Source organism: Nuphar pumila, chromosome 4, assembly GCF_984573655.1.
Source record: "Nuphar pumila chromosome 4, dmNupPumi1.hap1.1, whole genome shotgun sequence".
NCBI classification, from domain to species: domain Eukaryota; kingdom Viridiplantae; phylum Streptophyta; class Magnoliopsida; order Nymphaeales; family Nymphaeaceae; genus Nuphar; species Nuphar pumila.
Genome location: NC_143252.1, coordinates 17,228,846 through 17,247,184, shown reverse-complemented (window position 1 = coordinate 17,247,184; position 18,339 = coordinate 17,228,846). Strand labels below are relative to the sequence as shown.

The 18,339-nt window shown below is 39.3% G+C and overlaps 1 protein-coding gene across 1 annotated transcript; it reads left to right on the top strand.

Moving 5' to 3' along the window:
* The first annotated feature begins 9,445 nt into the window (after positions 1-9,445).
* LOC149839529 (putative protein phosphatase 2C 47) lies at positions 9,446-14,172 on the top strand. The gene is made up of 4 exons (XM_090002598.1): positions 9,446-9,962; positions 12,177-12,374; positions 12,517-12,752; positions 13,389-14,172. The coding sequence occupies exons 1-4, from the start codon at positions 9,768-9,770 to the stop codon at positions 13,936-13,938; spliced, it is 1,179 nt and encodes a 392-aa protein (XP_089858724.1). The 5' UTR covers positions 9,446-9,767; the 3' UTR covers positions 13,939-14,172.
* The last annotated feature ends 4,167 nt before the right edge of the window (positions 14,173-18,339 follow it).

Here is an 18,339-nt window from a genome sequence, read left to right as displayed (position 1 = left end):
AAAAATGTGTGCATGAGCATGCTTCATAATACAAATATATTTTTGGTAAAAGATCTTAATTGACCGATTCATGTAATCACCAAAGTGATCTGAGTTGTGTTGATTAAGGATTCTTTAGACCGTAATAAGATTCGTTATTATGATTGTATGTGAGTTTATGAAACATCGATTCTACCCAAAGGTAGGTCATTGTGTTCCAAATTCACACAGGGTGTAATAGTATATGTGTATTCCATTTCATGAAGCATGTTCGTACCCAAAGGTACAATGCTGAATTGCCTCTGGTTACATGATCTGCTAGTTTCACCAACTGAAGTCAATTCCTTGTGAATTGAAAAGACAGAGCAACTATGAGTATTATCGTTTTCATCAAAGTGAAACGATAATGACTCAACTATGCTTGTCTCAGAAAATGTGAAAATAAAGGGTCCCACTTTTACCTTTTCAACATGAGTCTCGTCTGAGTAATATTAGTAATGTCTTTTTGTTTTCGTTACCAAGTGTGAGATCTTGTACCTCGACCTGATGGAGTCAGGCCTGTTGGTTGTAAATGGGTCTATAAGACCAAAATAGACTCTAAAGGTCATGTGGAGAGGTACAAGGCTAGGCTTGTTGTAAAAGGTTTTACACAAATAGAGGGTATTGATAATAATGAGACTTTTCTCCTGTCTAAACTAAGGAACCATTCAGAATAATCATGTCGCTTGTAGCTCATTTTGATTTAGAGCTACATCAGATGAATATGAAAATTGTCTTCCTGAATGAGGATCTAGATGAGGAGGTATACATGTAACAACCTTCTGGTTTCAGTATAGATGACTCGAATAATTTAGTTTGCAAGTTAAAGAAGTCAATTTATGGACTTAAACATGCCCTCCCACCAGTGGTATAAAAAGTTCAATCAGGTAATTATGAATTTTGAATTCACTGAAAACATTGTTGATCAGTGCATTTACATAAAGACTAGTGGGAGTAAGTTTATAATTTTGGTTTTATATGTTGACGATATTCTTCTTGCAACTAATAATTTGAGTCTATTACATGAGACAAAAGATTTTTTTTCCTCTCATTTTGATATGAAGCCAATTATGTCCTTAGAATCGAGATCCATCGCAATAGAACTAAGGGTGTTCTTGGCCTCTCTCAGAAATCCTATATCCTTAAGGTTCTTAAAAGATATGGGATGAAGAATTGTTCTTCTAGTTCAGCATCTATAGTGAAAGGGGATAAATTGAGCCTAAATGACTGTCCTCATGATGATATTTTGAAGGTTCAGATGGCAGTTGTCCCATATGCTTCGACAGTTAGGAGTTTGCAGTACGCATAGACCTGCACTCGACCTGATATAGCGTTTGCTGTAGAAATGATTGGTAGATATCAGTCAAATTCAGGCATTGCACATTGAAAGACAACAAAAAAGGTCATGCACTATTTACAAAGAATGAAAGACTATATGTTGACCTACAGAAAAGTTGGTCACCTATATGTCGTTGGATACTCTGATCCAGACTTAGGAGGGTGTATTGACAATAAAAATCCACTACTGGATACATTTTCCTACTAGCGGGTGGTGGTGTCTTATAGAGAAGTGAAAAGCAGTCTACCACTACTGCTCATGAAGGCAGAATTTATTGCTCTATACGAGACTTTGTCATAAGCCATTTGGATAAGAAACATCATTATAGGTCTTGGTATTGTGGACTCTATTGAGAGACCGCTAATGATCTTTTGTGATAATGAAGTAACTGTGTCATTCTCAAATAACAACAAGAGCTCAACCTCGTGTCGACACATGGAGTTAAAATACTTTGTTGTTAAAGAAATGTCTGAGAATCGTTTGGTATGTATTGATACAATTGGGATGAAAGAAATATTGTGGATCCCCTTACTAAAGGGTTAGCACCAGAATTATATTCCCAACATGTAAAGGGGATGGTTTTTTTTTTATTTCTTCTGATGTATGATAATACATTAAGTGATCACATTTGTGTATATGAATTTAATTTTTTATGGCTTTGCAAATTATTGATTTTGCATAAAGAATCTCTCATATTTGTTAGAGAGAATAACAGAATAACAATATTTAAAGGACCAATAGAATATGTAAGAGACCAACCTATTTATAAAAATAATTTCAACATGCTAAAGTACTGAAGGTGAATTATAGTGTAGTACATGAAAATATGATATTTTATAAAGAAGTGTTCATCTCCATTACTCATATGATTTATTCTTGTGATAAAGGGTAGCATGTAAACCCACATAAAGAATTAAATCGAGATAACGGTATAAACCTCGATTTAGTGCACTTTTGGTGTCAATGGGTCAAGTGAAAGAATGTTGGACATAATGAATTTGGTCCAACCCATTGGGTGACCCGGTTTGACACCATTAGTGGGCCACATAATGGGGGTGTTAGTGGGTGGGAGTTACGTGAATGTGGAGAGACTACATTCACATAACTGTTTTTTTCCTCCATTATATAAGGCGGGTAGGCTGCCATGAAAATGATGAGACCCCATATACCACATAAGGTTTACGTGGTACAGGGTTCTGCTCACCGTCAACCTTAGGCCTAGGCTCATCGTGGGCGTCGACCGACTGAAGAGAACGTTGAACTCCCGCACTCGCACGCTATGGCATCTTCAGGTACGCTTCTGTGTTTGATTTTGCAGATACGCGAACAAGAGGGGGGCAAAGGGCAGCCTTGGCGAAGACCTCTATGCTGGTCGAACACTGGTCTAAGCTCCCCACTGAAACTGACCAATGCAGACAGGGTCTCTACAAGCTCCATAATCCACTTACACCATCTATCATTGAATCCCATATTTCACAGTGATTGCATAAGGGCCACTATACTGAATCAAATGCCTTAGAGATGTCTAACCTTAGCATGAAGTATGGCTGGTCGGAAGTTAAAATGTTAGTGAATAGCCTCTGCTACGCAATCCTGCACCTTACTCCCCTTGATAAAAGCTCGTTGCAAAACACCAATCACGCTCAAGATAACACCCTGCAACCTGGTTGTAAGGACCTTAGACAGTATTCGGTAGGGAGCACAAAGGATGGATATGGGTCTAAAGGATGTAACGTTTGTCACATCATGCACCTTGGAGAGAGGAGCACAATCTCGAATCGAGCAAACACCTTAAGCATGCTAGCATTGTGATAAGATTCAGTGAAGAGCAAGAACATATCTAAATGAATGAGATCTCAGAACCGAAGGAAGAACTCAACAGGGTACCTGTCCAGGCCCGGTGACTTCAAGCAAGAAAGGTGCTTGATCACTTCCTTCACCTCCGACAATAGGAAGGGATCATCGAGCAAGGCTGCCTGCGCAGGGGTTAGCCGACGATACAACACTTCTGAAATTGAGCCACTCCGCTCATTAGCTGGTAGGCCCTCACGCGTTTGAAACCCACGAATATGAATCACCTTCTGTGAGGAATTTCTTCAAAAGGTAGGTGTTTACGTTCAATACTTGAAAACTAAGGCAGGTAGATGTAAATTTGGCATATGTTAGGCACCTATCTGTAAATTACCCCTAAAATATCTGTCTGCTATTTATAATTTTATATAGCAATAATCGCTTAGTAAATTAGGTTGATGTTCTCCCTTAATGAGATAGGTATAGATGGGTCTCCTTGAACCAGCGCAATGAAGCTAAGTGATCGGATTTGGGCTTTACTGAGCACAGCCTAATAGAATTCAAATGGATAATGGTAAAACCAAATCCAGATCTAGCTAACCTAAAAAATAGCCAATTGATTCCATTTTTCAGACTCAGCTCCGACTCAAGTTCAGATTCAAAGGTAGAATCTCATACCAATCCGAACCCACTAACAATAGATGCACATTCCCTTCCAATTCGTTATCTGATTAAATGGATTTGAATTGAGTTCAATATCCAATCCAGATCCGAAGCCTTGGCATCCCTAAACAAAGGGCCACCACTGGACAAAGACATGGAACTACTTTTAGGATATTTAATTATGTCAACAACTCATCACCACAATTTAAAAAATGCCACGTCACCACCATTCCATCATCCATCCTTTTGAGAGATGACATTAGTGAGCAGTATTGAAGCCAAGCTTACCAACAATAGTCAAAAAGCAAGGAGGATCGTTTCTTGTTTTTGTTTTTTTAAGGCAAGATAGGGTTAGGCGGACCCCTACAAGATCAACAACAGCCGCCCCATGTGGCAGAGGGATTCAAACCTGGGCCTTCCGCGGACCCCTACCAGAACAACAACCGCCCCATGTGGCAGAGGGATTCGAACCTAGGCCTTCCGCGGACCCCTACCAGAACAACAACCGCCCCATGTGGCAGAGGGATTCGAACCTGGGCCTTCCGCTTACCACATGGGATACCACCACGGTGGTTCCTTTTTTGGTTCTTGCTCAAAAAAAAAAATAATAAATGGTAAAAATATGCTTTTAGCGTGGACAGAAAAAAGTCAAAGGCCTAGATACGGTGTCTTTGAAAAGTTAAAAAAGTCAACAGTGTAGTCACTATCAGGTTAGAAGTCAACAGCAACTGTCGCCAAAAGAATTATTCATCGAGAAAAAAAAAATTTGTTTGAACATTGAAGATAAAAATGTCAAAGGACAACTTGGTAAGAAAAACCGGATTTGCTAACTACCTCCCAAAGGCCCTGTTTGGAATCTCAGCACTGGGATTGGCGTTTATGCATTTGGTGGTCCCCAAGTAAAATCTTGGTCAAACTACCTTGGTGGTACTGTTTGAAATCTCGGCACTGGGGTGGGCGTTTTATGCATTTGGGATGGGAAGTGGGGCTCGTTCTCCTTTGTGTTTACACTAGATCGTGGATTTGGCAGCTCCCACTTATTCAAATGCATAAGCTTCATAAACGCCCAACCCAACTACGGATTTTAAGCATGCCCTAAAATAACTAACTGGGGCCGGCGTGGTTGGTAGGAATTGTCGGTGCATGTCTCCTTGTGATGGGACGTTGCAGGTTCAAACCCTAGTGGTATATTGAATGATAACCGGGGTCTCTGCCTAACCCCAACTTGCCTTTAAAAAAAAAAAAAATTATCTCCCTAAAATAAGGTGAGAGGTAATGTTAGTGTTTGGTGACTTTGACATGCCACACCCACGCCTCTCTCTCTCTCTCTCGCTCTCTCCTTGTACGTATAGAGTGGTAAAACTCAATCTTACTAAGCGTCCATCACGCAGGTGATGGACATTTAGCAATTTTTTGTGCGAAAAATGCTGCAAACAGCTCAAAAACTACAAAATACCTTTTAGCTGTGCTTTTGGAGCGCTGCTAAAGGTCCTAGCAGCAGGTCCTAGTGCTGCTAGGACCTTTAGCGGTGCTAAAAACCGCGGCCCCCGCTGACCTTTGGCGGCTTTGAGCATCACTAAATGTCCCAACAAAAAAAAGACCTTTAGTGTCTTCAAAATTGCCACTAAAAGCCTTTTTTGCACGCTGATCGTCTATCACGCATGCGATGGATGGTCAGCACCTTCCGCTTGAGTACATATGGATTGAGCAGCTACGAATATATATGGGTTACACTTGATTTGATCATGTCGCCATGACCTACAAACATCTATTGTTTTTCATTTTTTTGTTAGTTTTTAAAACTAACCTTACATATGTGATCTTACATGTTTCACTTAGTTTGGGCATCGGCCTTTGAATCATACTATTACAACATGGAGGTAGGATTTTACAAGGCTTAAAAAAATGATGGCCTACAATGTGAGATACTTTCTTGTGTTATAAAATTGTTTTTTTTATCAAAAAAATATAATCCAAAAGCCGGTTCCCACTATTTGGAACATGATGAATCCATCCATGAGGTCAGTTTGAATCAAAACAACTTCGCACATAGAAGATCCAAACTTGTTTGTAAGTAATGAGGCCATTACTATATATGTATATATAATCAGGGTTGAATCGGCCTTTGTTTTAATATTTTCATAACTTTTATTTTTTTAAATATTTTATTAAATTTTAAAAAGTAAAAATGACAGATTTATCTCGACTAGGTTGGACCAGTCTGAATCAACCGATTCTCTAAAACAAATTGAAAGTGTTTTTTTTTTTTTTGGAAAATTTGAAAGCGATATTGACCGTGATTTATTTATTTTTAGTGAAATTTGAAAGAGATATTGGCAACATTAGTGCTACCCTAGTCAGCTTACGCTCTGTTGGCAACTGAACCATGTGCTAGAAAGAGCATTACCAAGACTTGTTACTTGTCAATTTTTTTTTTTTCGATGAAGAAAGCTGGGGTTAGGGAGACCCCCATCAGTTATACAACTCATAGCATTGGGTTTTGAACTTGCAACGTCCCCACACAAGGTCACGTACACTAATTGCTCCTACCAAACAAGTCGAGCCCCCCCGTTGGTCTTTATCCAAAATTTAGGTAATAGAAAGATCACAGTTAGAGTTGTATTTGTTGGTTAAAACTATTCTACATAAGTCTTGTGAATTAAAACATTGAGGGTGCTTGGTTAGGTGAGGGTGCTTGGTTAGGTGAGCTATAAGGACTCTCCCTTTGATTATTGATATTCAAAAGGAAGAAACTTTAATTAAACAACAAAAACGCGGTGGGTGGTGGTGGAAACTTACAGAAGCTTCTATGGCTATGAGCCTTTTTTGGAACAACCCTGTGGTTGTGGTTGGTGAAGCGTGCGTACTATTGACCAATTTGTGCGTGTTCGAAATATATATCTTCCTGGTTTTTTATATTTATAATTTGAAAGTTAAGACAATCAGATCTTTATGTCAATGTTTTTTCATGTAATAATTAGGGGTGTCAACCGGTCGGGTCTACCTAGATGGCAATGGACCGGGGCGGGGTGGAGGATAAGTCTTTACCCTCGCCCCGTTTCAAAATCCGAACCTTCGTCCCTGCATGGAGATGGATTTTAACCTCCACCCCCGCCTCCATCACTGTTTCATGTCCTCCATCCTGGGTCCAAATGGGGGAGAGGTGGGGTCCCATTTTCCCTTGGTCTATAATCATCCCTTGAAGGATTGGGGATGAGACGGGGCGGGGCGAGGATTGAGACAGGGGTGGGGGAAAGCATAAGTTCATCCCCATTTCATGCCCTTCATCCCCGGTCCAAATGGGGCGAGGCAGGGCGAGACCCTGTTGTCCACCAGTCCACTGCCATCACTAGATCTACCCAGACCAAACCGTACAGGGGCTGGGTATGGTGACAAATAAGAAGACCCAGGTCCAGCCTGGGTTCCAATTAAGACCCACAATTTTTCAATGTAATACACAGATCTGGGTATAGTTTGTGAAACTTTATACCAGGCCCGACCCGAGTTTCAATTAAGACAGGCAAATTTTCAATGTAAAAAAGATAAAAAATATTATTTTATCAAGTATGGTTTGGGTTTGATTCATGTACTTCTTATTGGGTTCGGGTATGGTTTCTCTTATAGTAGACCCGATTAGATCCAAGTCCAGCACCGATACTTTACTCAAAAATTTGGTCCAAGTCTTGTTCCACCTGAATCCGAACCAAACCTGACCCTTTGCCACCCCTAATAATAATTGTTGTACAAACCTTTTTTCAGTTAGAAGAATCGTATTCTCACGGTTAGGGCTGGTAAATGAGCCAAGCTTGGGCAGTCTGGTAAGCATGTCACAAGACTAGCTTTGCGAGATCACGAGATGGCTCGTTTTCTAAAATAAAAATGTTATTAAAATATTTGTAAAGCTTGATAATATATAAAATATACATAATAATGTATTTTACATATAATATATACATATTACATGTATAAAACATATAAAATATGCATTTTATTTATATAATATATATAATATATACATAAAATATAATATATAAAACGAGCCTATACGAGCCATTCTCACATTTCCAGTGTATGGAGTTTGAATTATATATATAAGAGAGAGAGAGAGAGAGAGAGCTTATAAACTTCTCGCCAATTATTCATGTATGTGTGTATTATGAAAATTGTGAAAATATAAGCATACTTGTAATAAACTTTGTTAAAAATATGAAGCAATATAAAAGATAATGTTAAAATCACGAAGAAACATACCATGTTAGACAATTTTGAATTCCTTCCAAGTCATAGAGACCTTTTTTATAGTGTCAGCATCCCGAAACAAAATCACAAGATAAAAAAAATAAAAAAAAATAATGAAATTTGTAGGGACGCACTGAGCCGAGGTGGGCTCAGCATGACGCGCATTCCGAGCTGAGATCAAAACCATCAAAAGCGTGCAACGTGTTGAACAAGTTACCAGCTAAATCCAACACGCGGAGTCACCCCGACTCGAATCGGTGGAAAGAGAAAAAGGACGCCTTCGTGGACGAGCGCGGGTCCGCTGACTGATGGAGGGCATTTTAGACATTTCATAATGAGACGCCCCAGCGAGAAAACAAATAACCCAAAAGAGAGTATAAATATTCCTTTCAGCCGAGGCTGACGTCATGATGTCATACGGCTCCTGCTTTGGCGTCACTCGAACGCCACCCTTCCTTTCTGCTTTGGAGGTTTCACACGTGCCTTAGAAACCCCACACGTACCGAAAGCTCGAAGCTTTCTGTTAAGGAAAATATTCCCTTTGCGGAGGGGTATAATAGTCATTACAAAGAGTCAAACGACGATTTCGTCATTTGGGGCTTCCCGTCGCGCTCCTCTCAGTGTTGTGCCTCCGAGTTAACTTACCGGTAAACCCACCCGATGATTTCCTTGGGAGGGCCGACTACCACCGGCAGCTGGCGGGTTGCCTCGCTAGTTGCCCGGGAAGGAAAGGAAGGCCACGTCTCCGTTTTCAAGCGCGGTTTACCACGACGCGCCTAGCTGTGTGGGCGTGACTGCTCTACTCAAAGTTGCCGCGCTGGCCTCGCATCGAAAACGCCCCTCAGAGGTCGTTAAATTTCAGAAAAGCCACTCTACCGGGAACGACTTCAACGTATAGTTTTACTTAAAAGGCCATTTCAGACAGTCTGATGAAGTGCCGCGAAACTTTTTAATAAAAATGGCATCAGGATCCGAACTCACATGTTCCTGAACTTGATCTGGTAAGCAGACTCATGAAGAATATGAATATAAAAAAAAAAAAAGTAAAGAAGCGTTATTGTAAAAAACATGATATTTTAGAAATATCATGCTTTTTCATGAATATATCGGATTGCAACATAGATCACCGCCAGATCCAAACATATACCGTGCGTTCAGGCTGAAGAACAAGCCCAAACCCAGACTGCACGGGGCCAGGAGGATCCAATACCCGGTGATGCTGGAGGTTATGGCATTCTGTAATTACTTGAATAAATAAGAGTGGTTTGGTAAATGCAGAAAACACCACACACAAAAGGTTTCCCGTCTGCAGTTATAAAATCCTAATTGGGTTAGGGTACTTTGGTAATTATTTAACACCTGGGGGTAAATAAAAGGCTCATCCACCGCACATACGGTTGCGTTTCTTGCTGCGAAGACGCTTACTCCCTCCCTCTGTCATTTCCTCCTGCCTCTAATTCTCGTTAGAATCGCGTTCCTCTCTCTCTCTCTCTCAGAATAAGAAGAAGAAGAAGAAGAAGAAGAAGAATAACGAACGAACAAAGGAAGAAGACGATCTCTCTAGTTCTCTAGCTTTCTTTTTTCTGTGAGCAATTTGCGACGAATTCTCGCTTTCCTTCTCCGAGAAGCCAAGGGATCTCGCAAATTCCGCCTGGTTCTCACGGAAAGGCTCGGCCTCTAGGGGTTCATTTCATGCCCTGCTTTTGATCTTCGAGAAATGGTTGTGGGAGCGGAATTGTCTCACCAGAGCATCCCTCTGCTGGATGTTCAGAACCGGTGCGTCTCTAAGTCGGGCGGCATCCAGAAGATCGAGGGGATCATCGAGATTCCGGTGTCTTCGGACCCTGATTTTCATCAAGTCTGCGGAAACGGATCGGTGTCGGTCTCTTCAGAGGTTTCGCTGAGCGAATTGGTGAGATTTCACGGTTTCTCTGCCTCTCTTTTGTTTTTCGTCTGGAATTTGATGTTCCGGTGAGAGATATGTTAAGGCTTGTGTTGGCGCTTGCTAGGGATTCGATTAGAGGGGCAGGAACTAGGACGGATTTTGGTGGAAGATTTCTGGTTATGGTGTAGATTCGTTGACAGAAATCCTTGTTTGATTTTGATGACTTTGTGAAAGCTTTCATTGTCTCTGTATTTTCTTCTTTTTATGGTGGTTTTTTTCTTCTTTAAAATGATGTGGGAGTAGCTGTTAAGTCATATTATCTGACCAAATAGCTGGTTTGATTTTATCTCTTTGGCGGATTAAGGTTTCTTACTGTGCTGTGGATTTTTCAGTTTCTGTTTCGATTTTTTTTCGAGTTTGAATTTATTTATTCTTGGACCAAAAAATATAAATGCTGGATCTGTTTACGCAGTAGGTTTTTGTTTGCTTTGTAAGGGTTTGCGTAATTCTGGAGTTCGGCACCTGAAAGTGTAATCACTACTTAGAAAATCAGGTAATTTCACTGTTGATTTTCAGAAGTTTCTAGGGTTGGAAAATTGGTGGAGAAATCATGTTGTGGGTATTGCAGCTGCAAATCCGTTCTTGACTTGAATAAGCTTTTGGGTAGCTTTAATTTATGGCTTCGAAAGTTGATGGTTGAATTGATGTCACAATTGAATTTAAGGACTAGGATTTAAGAGTTGGAAAACCTGAAGAGAATCACGATCTTGCTATTTCTGAGTGTAAATTTGGTGTATGTTAGTGAAGCCGCAATAAAAGCCAAGTTAGAAGTCTTACCAGCTGGATTACAGTAGACATTATTGAAATACTAAATATATTATTTGCCAGAATAAAATTAATTATTATTATTATTTTAATGGCTTTAACACGTGTCGCGCTCTGATTGACACGTAATATTTTTCCCCATTCAGAACGATTCACTTGAAAATCGGTATTGGACGATTCACCTGAATCGTTGGCCCAACGATAGAGCTCCGATTCCGATACTGAACATTGAAAAAAATGTACAATCATTGGATGGATTGGTTGTTATTCCGAATGAAAGCATGGGGAACAGTGGTATTTCCTTTGTAAATTGTCGTCTAAGAGTTGAGGAATTAGAGGGTTCTGTTTTCTTTTTTGGGAACCTGTGCTGAATTTAATTGCTGTTTATAGTTTTTTCCTTCTGTTTTGCATATTGATTGGACTTTTCTTCATTTAGGTTTCTCTTGTTCATCTTTATTTTTTGGCCGTGTTGAGGACTTCACATTATATGCTGCAGCGACCTGCCTATCAACCATCCATCTTGGCATTTCTCGAGATGGGTGCGTTGTCCGTCTCGAGAAATGTTGAAATGGATGGTCAGCAGTAGTGGAGCTGCACGCTAAACATGCAGCGCCTCTGCATAAAAATGGCCTCGCTAAGCAAATCCTTCTTCAGGCAAATTAATTGGCCATTCTGATGAGCCTGAGTGTAAATCGTGTTCTCTTCCATTTTGTTTGCCTTTTTTTCTAAGGTCGAAGAATTTGGTTTGCCTATTTCGTGCATTAGATTGGAAGTAGCGTCAGGGGCCTTTGCCATTGATTGGACGTTTAAATAATGCAGCGTTTGACCTAATAGTGTGATGAAATTGATGAATGCCTAAGATCATGTTTAGATTTTCTTCCATGTTTGATTTAAAAACTCCAGAAGAAGACATCTTTCTTCAGTTTTGATTTATAAGATAACATGGGATAATTAAATATCTATTTGCTATTCCCTTTTGCTATAGTGAATCAATCTTGGAGTGTTCCCTGCTTACTTCACATCAGTCTGCTTTAAGCATGGATGTTTGTGTGTATGCCATAGCCTTTGGTAATAAGTGAAGTTTGTTCTAAATTGTAGTGAAACTAGAGCTTGCTTGATCTTCACAACAGAGTGGAATTTGTCACATGATTCGAATTCCTATGGAAGTCTATTGCAATTTTTCTTTTCTTCTGTGATTAATTTTCTTCTTTAATGGATGGTTTGAAGGAAATTTCATCGTTTATTGTGTAATGTGCACTGTGATTTGTGAAAATGAAGCTGATATTAAATATCTAAAAGCATGCTAAAGATGTACATGATTGTAGTCTTCTGTGGTTAGACTTCTCTGATGAGGAATGATTAGATATCTAAACGTGCACTAATATGCTGATATACCACGATTGTGTTTGACATCAGGGCCTGCTACCTCCAAAGCCTGCACCAGATGCTTCCGTTGACACTGAAATTCTGCAGGTCTTCCCATGCATACGATCAGGAAGCTTCTCTGACATTGGGCCTCGAAGGTTCATGGAAGATGAGCACATCCGGATTGATGATTTGTCTGCTCACTTTGGGTCCATGTTCAGGTTTCCTATGCCTAGTGCTTTCTATGGGGTACGGATCCTTTTTCCCTCCTCGGCACCCCTGTGTTCTTTGAGGTTCTATCTTCTCATTCTCTTAATTATCATTGATGTTTTTGTTCTCGGTTTGGATTTGTTATCAATAGGGAGAGGCACTAAGTTAATTTACCCTGCAGGTGTTTGATGGGCACGGTGGTGCTGATGCGTCAGCCTATTTAAGAAAGAACACTCTCAGATTTTTCTTCGAAGCTGCAGATTTCCCACAGTCAGATCTGGTTGATGATGCCTTCCTGGAAGGAGTTGAGAACTCTGTCCATAATGCTTTCTTTTTAGCTGATCTTGCACTAGCAAATGACTGCAGCATCAGCAATTCCTCGGGCAGCACAGTACTTACCGCGCTCATCTTTGGAAGGTGGGTTTGCTCACCACATTCTCAAATTCAGAACTACAGCCACCAATTGCGGTTTTGTGGCTGGGAATGTTTGGCAGTAGAGGGTGCAGATTACCCGCTGTTATGTTTTTGTTTTAGATTTGCTGGTGCACCTAATCATATGTGAAACTATAATGCTCACCACCAATTGCAGTTTTGTGTCTGGAGATGCTTGACCTGATGTGTGTCTATCACGGGTGGCGAAAATTTCATCAAACTTGTGGTGTTGGTCATTTTGTGGACCCGCCTGAATCCTGACCTTCCATCTGTTTTGCGTTGCCCAGATTTCCTTGCGGAAGTCTCAGTTTGTTCATATTATCTTGGTGGAGTAATAGTCAAGGTCTTCTCTAGTTTAAAAAAAAGAAGAAAACCCATTAGTTTTTTCTTGGGCAAAGCTAGCCAAGGAGCCCATGATTTTGTGTTTGACTGAAAAAGCTAGACCTGTGGGCCAACCGTGTTTGTGGTTCGACTCTTCTCAGAAATCAGGAGTCTAAGTAGTCATGAACTTTAAGCTTCACGCTCTGTGTGGTATCTGAGCTTAACTGCCAAATTGTTGCTAGAATGAATGTGTCACTTTGTGCTTCTTTGATGCTAAATGACCAACCTTTTGTTTTTCAGGTTGCTTCTGGTTGCGAATGCTGGTGACTGTAGAGCAGTCTTATGCCGGAAAGGAGAAGCCATCGACATGTCTCAAGATCACAGACCAGTTTATGCTTCTGAGCAGAGGCGTATTGAGGATTCAGGCGGGTTTGTGGATGACGGTTACCTAAACGGGCTCTTGTCGGTCAGTCGTGCGCTGGGTGATTGGGACATGAAGCTGCCTAAAGGCTCTGTTTCGCCGTTGATCGCCGAGCCTGAGTTACGGCAAGTTATATTGACAGAAGATGATGAGTTCTTGATCATTGGCTGTGATGGAATCTGGGATGTTATATCGAGCCAAGATGCTGTGGCCTTGGTGCGGCGAGGTCTTCGCCGACATGATGACCCTGAGCGATGTGCGAAAGAATTGGTGTTGGAAGCTCTCAGGAAGAACACGTTCGACAACCTCACAGTCATCGTTGTATGTTTCTCCAGCGACCGGGGCTTGAGTCAGAACGAGAGGCCTAGACTGAGGTGTTGCAGCATTTCTACTGAAGCTCTTTGCAACCTCAAGAGTTTGCTGGAATGATGGCGGTGGATTCTAGCCTTGGGTGGCTTTACAAGGATGATGTCCATACAGAAGAGAGGGCTCTCCTTTTTTACTTAGGCCCCTCTTCTAATTCTCTCTCTCTTTATCCTAGCTGTAAAATTATGGGCCGATGGCTTTTCCGTAGGGTAGGTGATGGGAAATTCCACCCTGCAGTTTTGTAGTGTACATAATTAAGATGGATCATCGATTCAATTGATTATTATTGCTAATAAACTGTTTTGCATCTGCTAATTCATGATCCAGGTAATATCATAAGAAACTAACTAACCGTTGTTGCCAATCAAAAAAAGAAACTAACGATTATTAAATCCAATAATTTAAGATGCTTGCCTTGTAATCGAGGAAACAGCAGAAAGCAACAGTATAAAGCGTTTGAAGTTGGGCCCATGCTGGCGTTGTCTGGATCTCCCTGGGGAAAGGAAGGTGTGCACGTTCCTGATGTGGAGATCTAGCGGAAGAGTTGCCTTGGATATTTTCAAAACGATTCAGAGAATCGGCCGATTCAAATCTCTGTAGGGAATCCAGCTGAATCGCTCAACTTTTTTACCATCAGATGACTTGTGTCATTAAAAAAATGAAATAGTGTTTTAAATATTTAAAAAAATCTTTAAACCCTTTTAAATAGAGACGCTGAGACGGGACAAGTCAGTGTTCTCTCTCTCTCTCTCTCTCTCAAGATGAATGCCATCCAATATATTCACTGTTTTGATGGGGGTGTCATTCATTTTTATTTTTAAAATGAACGACATATCCAAGGCAGCTCTCTGCCTCCCATTTGGGCTGATTCATGGCTCCCAGGTTATATGGCATGATATGTCAAGCCAACAGACACCACCGGTCTGTGCAGTAAACATGCATACGTAAGACTGCAATAAAAAATTACAAACAACCTTTTTCCTCTTTTTTAAGTAAAGCTCACATTTCAAATCTGAAAACAACCTGCTGTTGGAGAAGGGAGATATGAATATAAGAGACCTCTCAAAGATAGATCTCTTATCAAATGGGGGTAAAGATACACTAATGGCATAGAATTCTTTCCCCACAACTTACAAGTAGCAGTGTCAACGGGTCGGTTTTGGTTCGGACCCAGGTGGTACCAGACTTGGACCACAGCCACTGCATCCTGGCTCAACATAACCACAGGTGTTATTCCAACAGTGGATTTTTTTTCTTTAAATGCCAACAGTGGATTTTCTTGGTTGTAAAGTGAGATGAACATATTCCAAGAGCATTTGCTGCTCTTGATACCTAGTTATACTATTTTCCTTATCAACACCAACATCCTCCCTTACACCTCGTTGCCTATACTTGAGAAAGTGATGTGCTTGTGACTTGCAACCACAAGATCATAAAAAATATCTAAGATTTTGTAAAAAATTATACTGAATGCAAAGTTTAAATTATGTTATGATGCATACAATGCATGGCACATATTAGCGCATATTGACACATATTGTAATTGATGGGTATACAATTGTGTCCAAACAGAGAAATAGCTCAATCGGATGATGCATGAGATATTATGCATGTTTAAGCTCGATATGGAGCTCATATGACATGAGTACATGCTATGAATGTTATAAGATCCAAAACCATTTTATGTGAAAAGAGCGTATAAAATTTAAAGATGTAAAAAATACTCAAATAGTGTACTAATTTTGCTCCTTGGTTGCCCTCTAAGAAGGTGGGATCCTTGGATGGTTATCATAAGGGACAAGGTGGTATTGAACTCTGAGATGTAGTTTTTCCAAATGCACGATATTGGGTCTTGTGTCTTTAACCATGATAATAGATGACTTTTTCACTATTGAGACTGGGGAATGATATGGTAAGACTTCAGTTGTTAAGTATTATTGGTATACCAAGAAAGTGCCTGACTAAGGTATATACTCGATGTTGCTTCGAAGAACATGGGCATATCAGGTTATTAAAATACAATTATGTGTGAAAAATACACTCTGAGATTGTCTTGAACTTTAGTTTTTCCTTGTAAACAGTATCTGATGATGCATGAAATGCATATCATTTTATCATAAATTCATGCACTTATATGTGCTTTTATAAGATAAATAGTCATGTTTATGTTGTTGTAGGTATAAAGAAGTCATGGATTAAATTTTGTGCAAAATCGATTTAAAATGAGAAAGATAGAGTTATTTCAAGGTAATTGGATCAAATTTCAATGTAATTTGGATCCAGATCCGACCCAAAACCTTCATCTTGAACTTTGGACCAAATCCAAATTCGTGTTTGCCGAAGATCCAAGGACCCAAGGTATGAAAATTGCAAAATTACCTTCAATAGGTGGCACCAACCTTGTTTTTAGAAAGTAGTTGGTTTTAGGTTATTTTTTCTAAATAGTTTCTAACCTAGGTGTGTTTTACGAATTTTTAACAAATTGTTTAATATAAAAACTAATTGTTCTCATTATGAAGGGGGGTCATCATTAGGAGATCACAACCCTTTCTTCTTCTTCTTCTTCTCCAACGTCCTCTCGTTCTTCCTCCATGATCCATCTTCTTCCTCTCAACGCTTCTTCTTCTCTATTGTTTTCCTTCGTATTTTCTCTGTGGTTTGCTGCATTTTTCTCTTATATTCTTGCAGGAACAGGTGGCTTGAACTTCTTACTCTGATTTGGTGTGAGAGTGCCATCTACCTCCATAGTCGACGGCCGAGAATCTTCTTTGCAACTGTCGGCCCTCTATTCTTCTCCATTAATCTCCCTCCTCGATGATTCGGGTCCAACATCGATTCCAACAAGAGAACACATGTAAAAGCAGACCTAGGAGACATGTGGCATGGTCTTTGAAGCTTTGGATTGCTCTTTTCTTCCCCAAACTCGCCGAGTAGCCCTTAAGGTGTGTCTTCTCACCCATCACTTGTAGTTAAGATCGAGTCTAATTAGGGTTTTGCATTCATATTTTTGTTGATGCATCATAGCTTAGACATTTAGGATTATATCTTCTTTTTCCACGTTTTTATCTGGTTTAGGTGTTTTTAGTGAAGGGGGATTAGTCTCCTTTATAAGTAATAGGGTGTTGTTTTAGCATAATAAGATTATTGAACTACTTTCAAAAAATCAATTTGGATTTCTTTCTTGGGTAGTTAATTTTTGTTTTATTATTTTTCTAGCAGTTTAATGTATCTAATTTGTAGAAAAAAAAGTTTTTGGTCGTGTCTTTGGATTCAAGAACTAGATTTATCCAGAACCTGTCAGGTGACAAGTCTAAAATAGAACCACAAATTGTTTTGATCCTCCACACAAATACCGAAGCTATTTTTGGCTGAAATTTGAGGAGTAGTCTGGTGTATATGTCTGGAGTTTACATCCTAAATTTGGGGTCAATTAGATCAGTAGTTTGAGAGATATTGACATTTTATCAGGGTTTTATCCTGATTCGGCAAAATTAGTTTCTACAGAATCCAGGTCCGACCCAACTCTGATCCCCAAATTTTTTTAGCACAAACTACTTCAAATTTTCTAGTGATTTTTGTTCCTTTGTTTTTGTCAGGATTCAATTTTAGGGTCTGTTTTCTCTTTTCTTTCTTCCTTCATAAAACCAATTTTTACAAGTTCAAAATTTGGTTTTTGCAAAATCACGTTCTAATCTTTTCCAAGTTTAAATTATTTTTTTTCTTAGTTTTAATCTCATTAAGGTAATTAAGAGTTATTTTTTCATTAGATTGGTTTAATTAGATTGATTAGTTGTTAATTTTCTAGGGCCTTGCATGTGGTTTAGGAAGTTGCTAGATTAGAATTTCTATTTTCTAATTTGGTAAATAATGTTTGCCTAAGTAGTTTTTTTTTTTAAAATCTACTTTCTAATTTAGTTAATTAAGTTTTTAGAAAATCTTGTGTTGCAAGTTTATGATAGGTATTTAGTTTCTAATTTGCTTCATGATTAAGGTTTTAGAAAGTATCTAATTTAAATTTTAGTAACTTTCCTTTTGAGAGTTGGTCAAAGTATTGTCCCCACTTTCCTAGTGTGTTTGAGTCTAGTTTTGGGTAAGATAAGTCTTGAAAGTCAATGTGGGTCCAAGAGATAGGCATCATCCTTCGGTGGGTCCAGTTTAGATAGTTACTTTTCCGTTTGTTTTTGTTAATTACTTTAGTTGGATAGCTCAAGTTAGTTAGTTAACTAGTCTAGTCGTGGGCTTCTTAGACATTGGTTAGCTTTAGTTAGATATATTAAATTAGATAGTTTACTTTTATTTCTTTTATTTGCTTTGCATTATTATTACTTCTTTGTTTCAATTGCTGGATTAATTAGTCTTTGTTTGCTTTAAGTAGTTTAGTTGATAACTTTTAATTGTTAGTTTATTTGGTTATTGTCAATATTGTAATTAGTATAGATAATTTAGTTTTACCTATTTTCAGTG

Excerpts from the sequence above, each read along its gene's own strand:
- LOC149839529 (XM_090002598.1), top strand. The coding sequence starts at position 9,768 with ATGGTTGTGGGAGCGGAATTGTCTCACCAGAGCATCCCTCTGCTGGAT. Across the intron at positions 12,375-12,516 it reads TGCCTAGTGCTTTCTATGGG|GTGTTTGATGGGCACGGTGG; the intron begins GTACGGATCCTT and ends TTTACCCTGCAG. Across the intron at positions 12,753-13,388 it reads ACCGCGCTCATCTTTGGAAG|GTTGCTTCTGGTTGCGAATG; the intron begins GTGGGTTTGCTC and ends TTTGTTTTTCAG.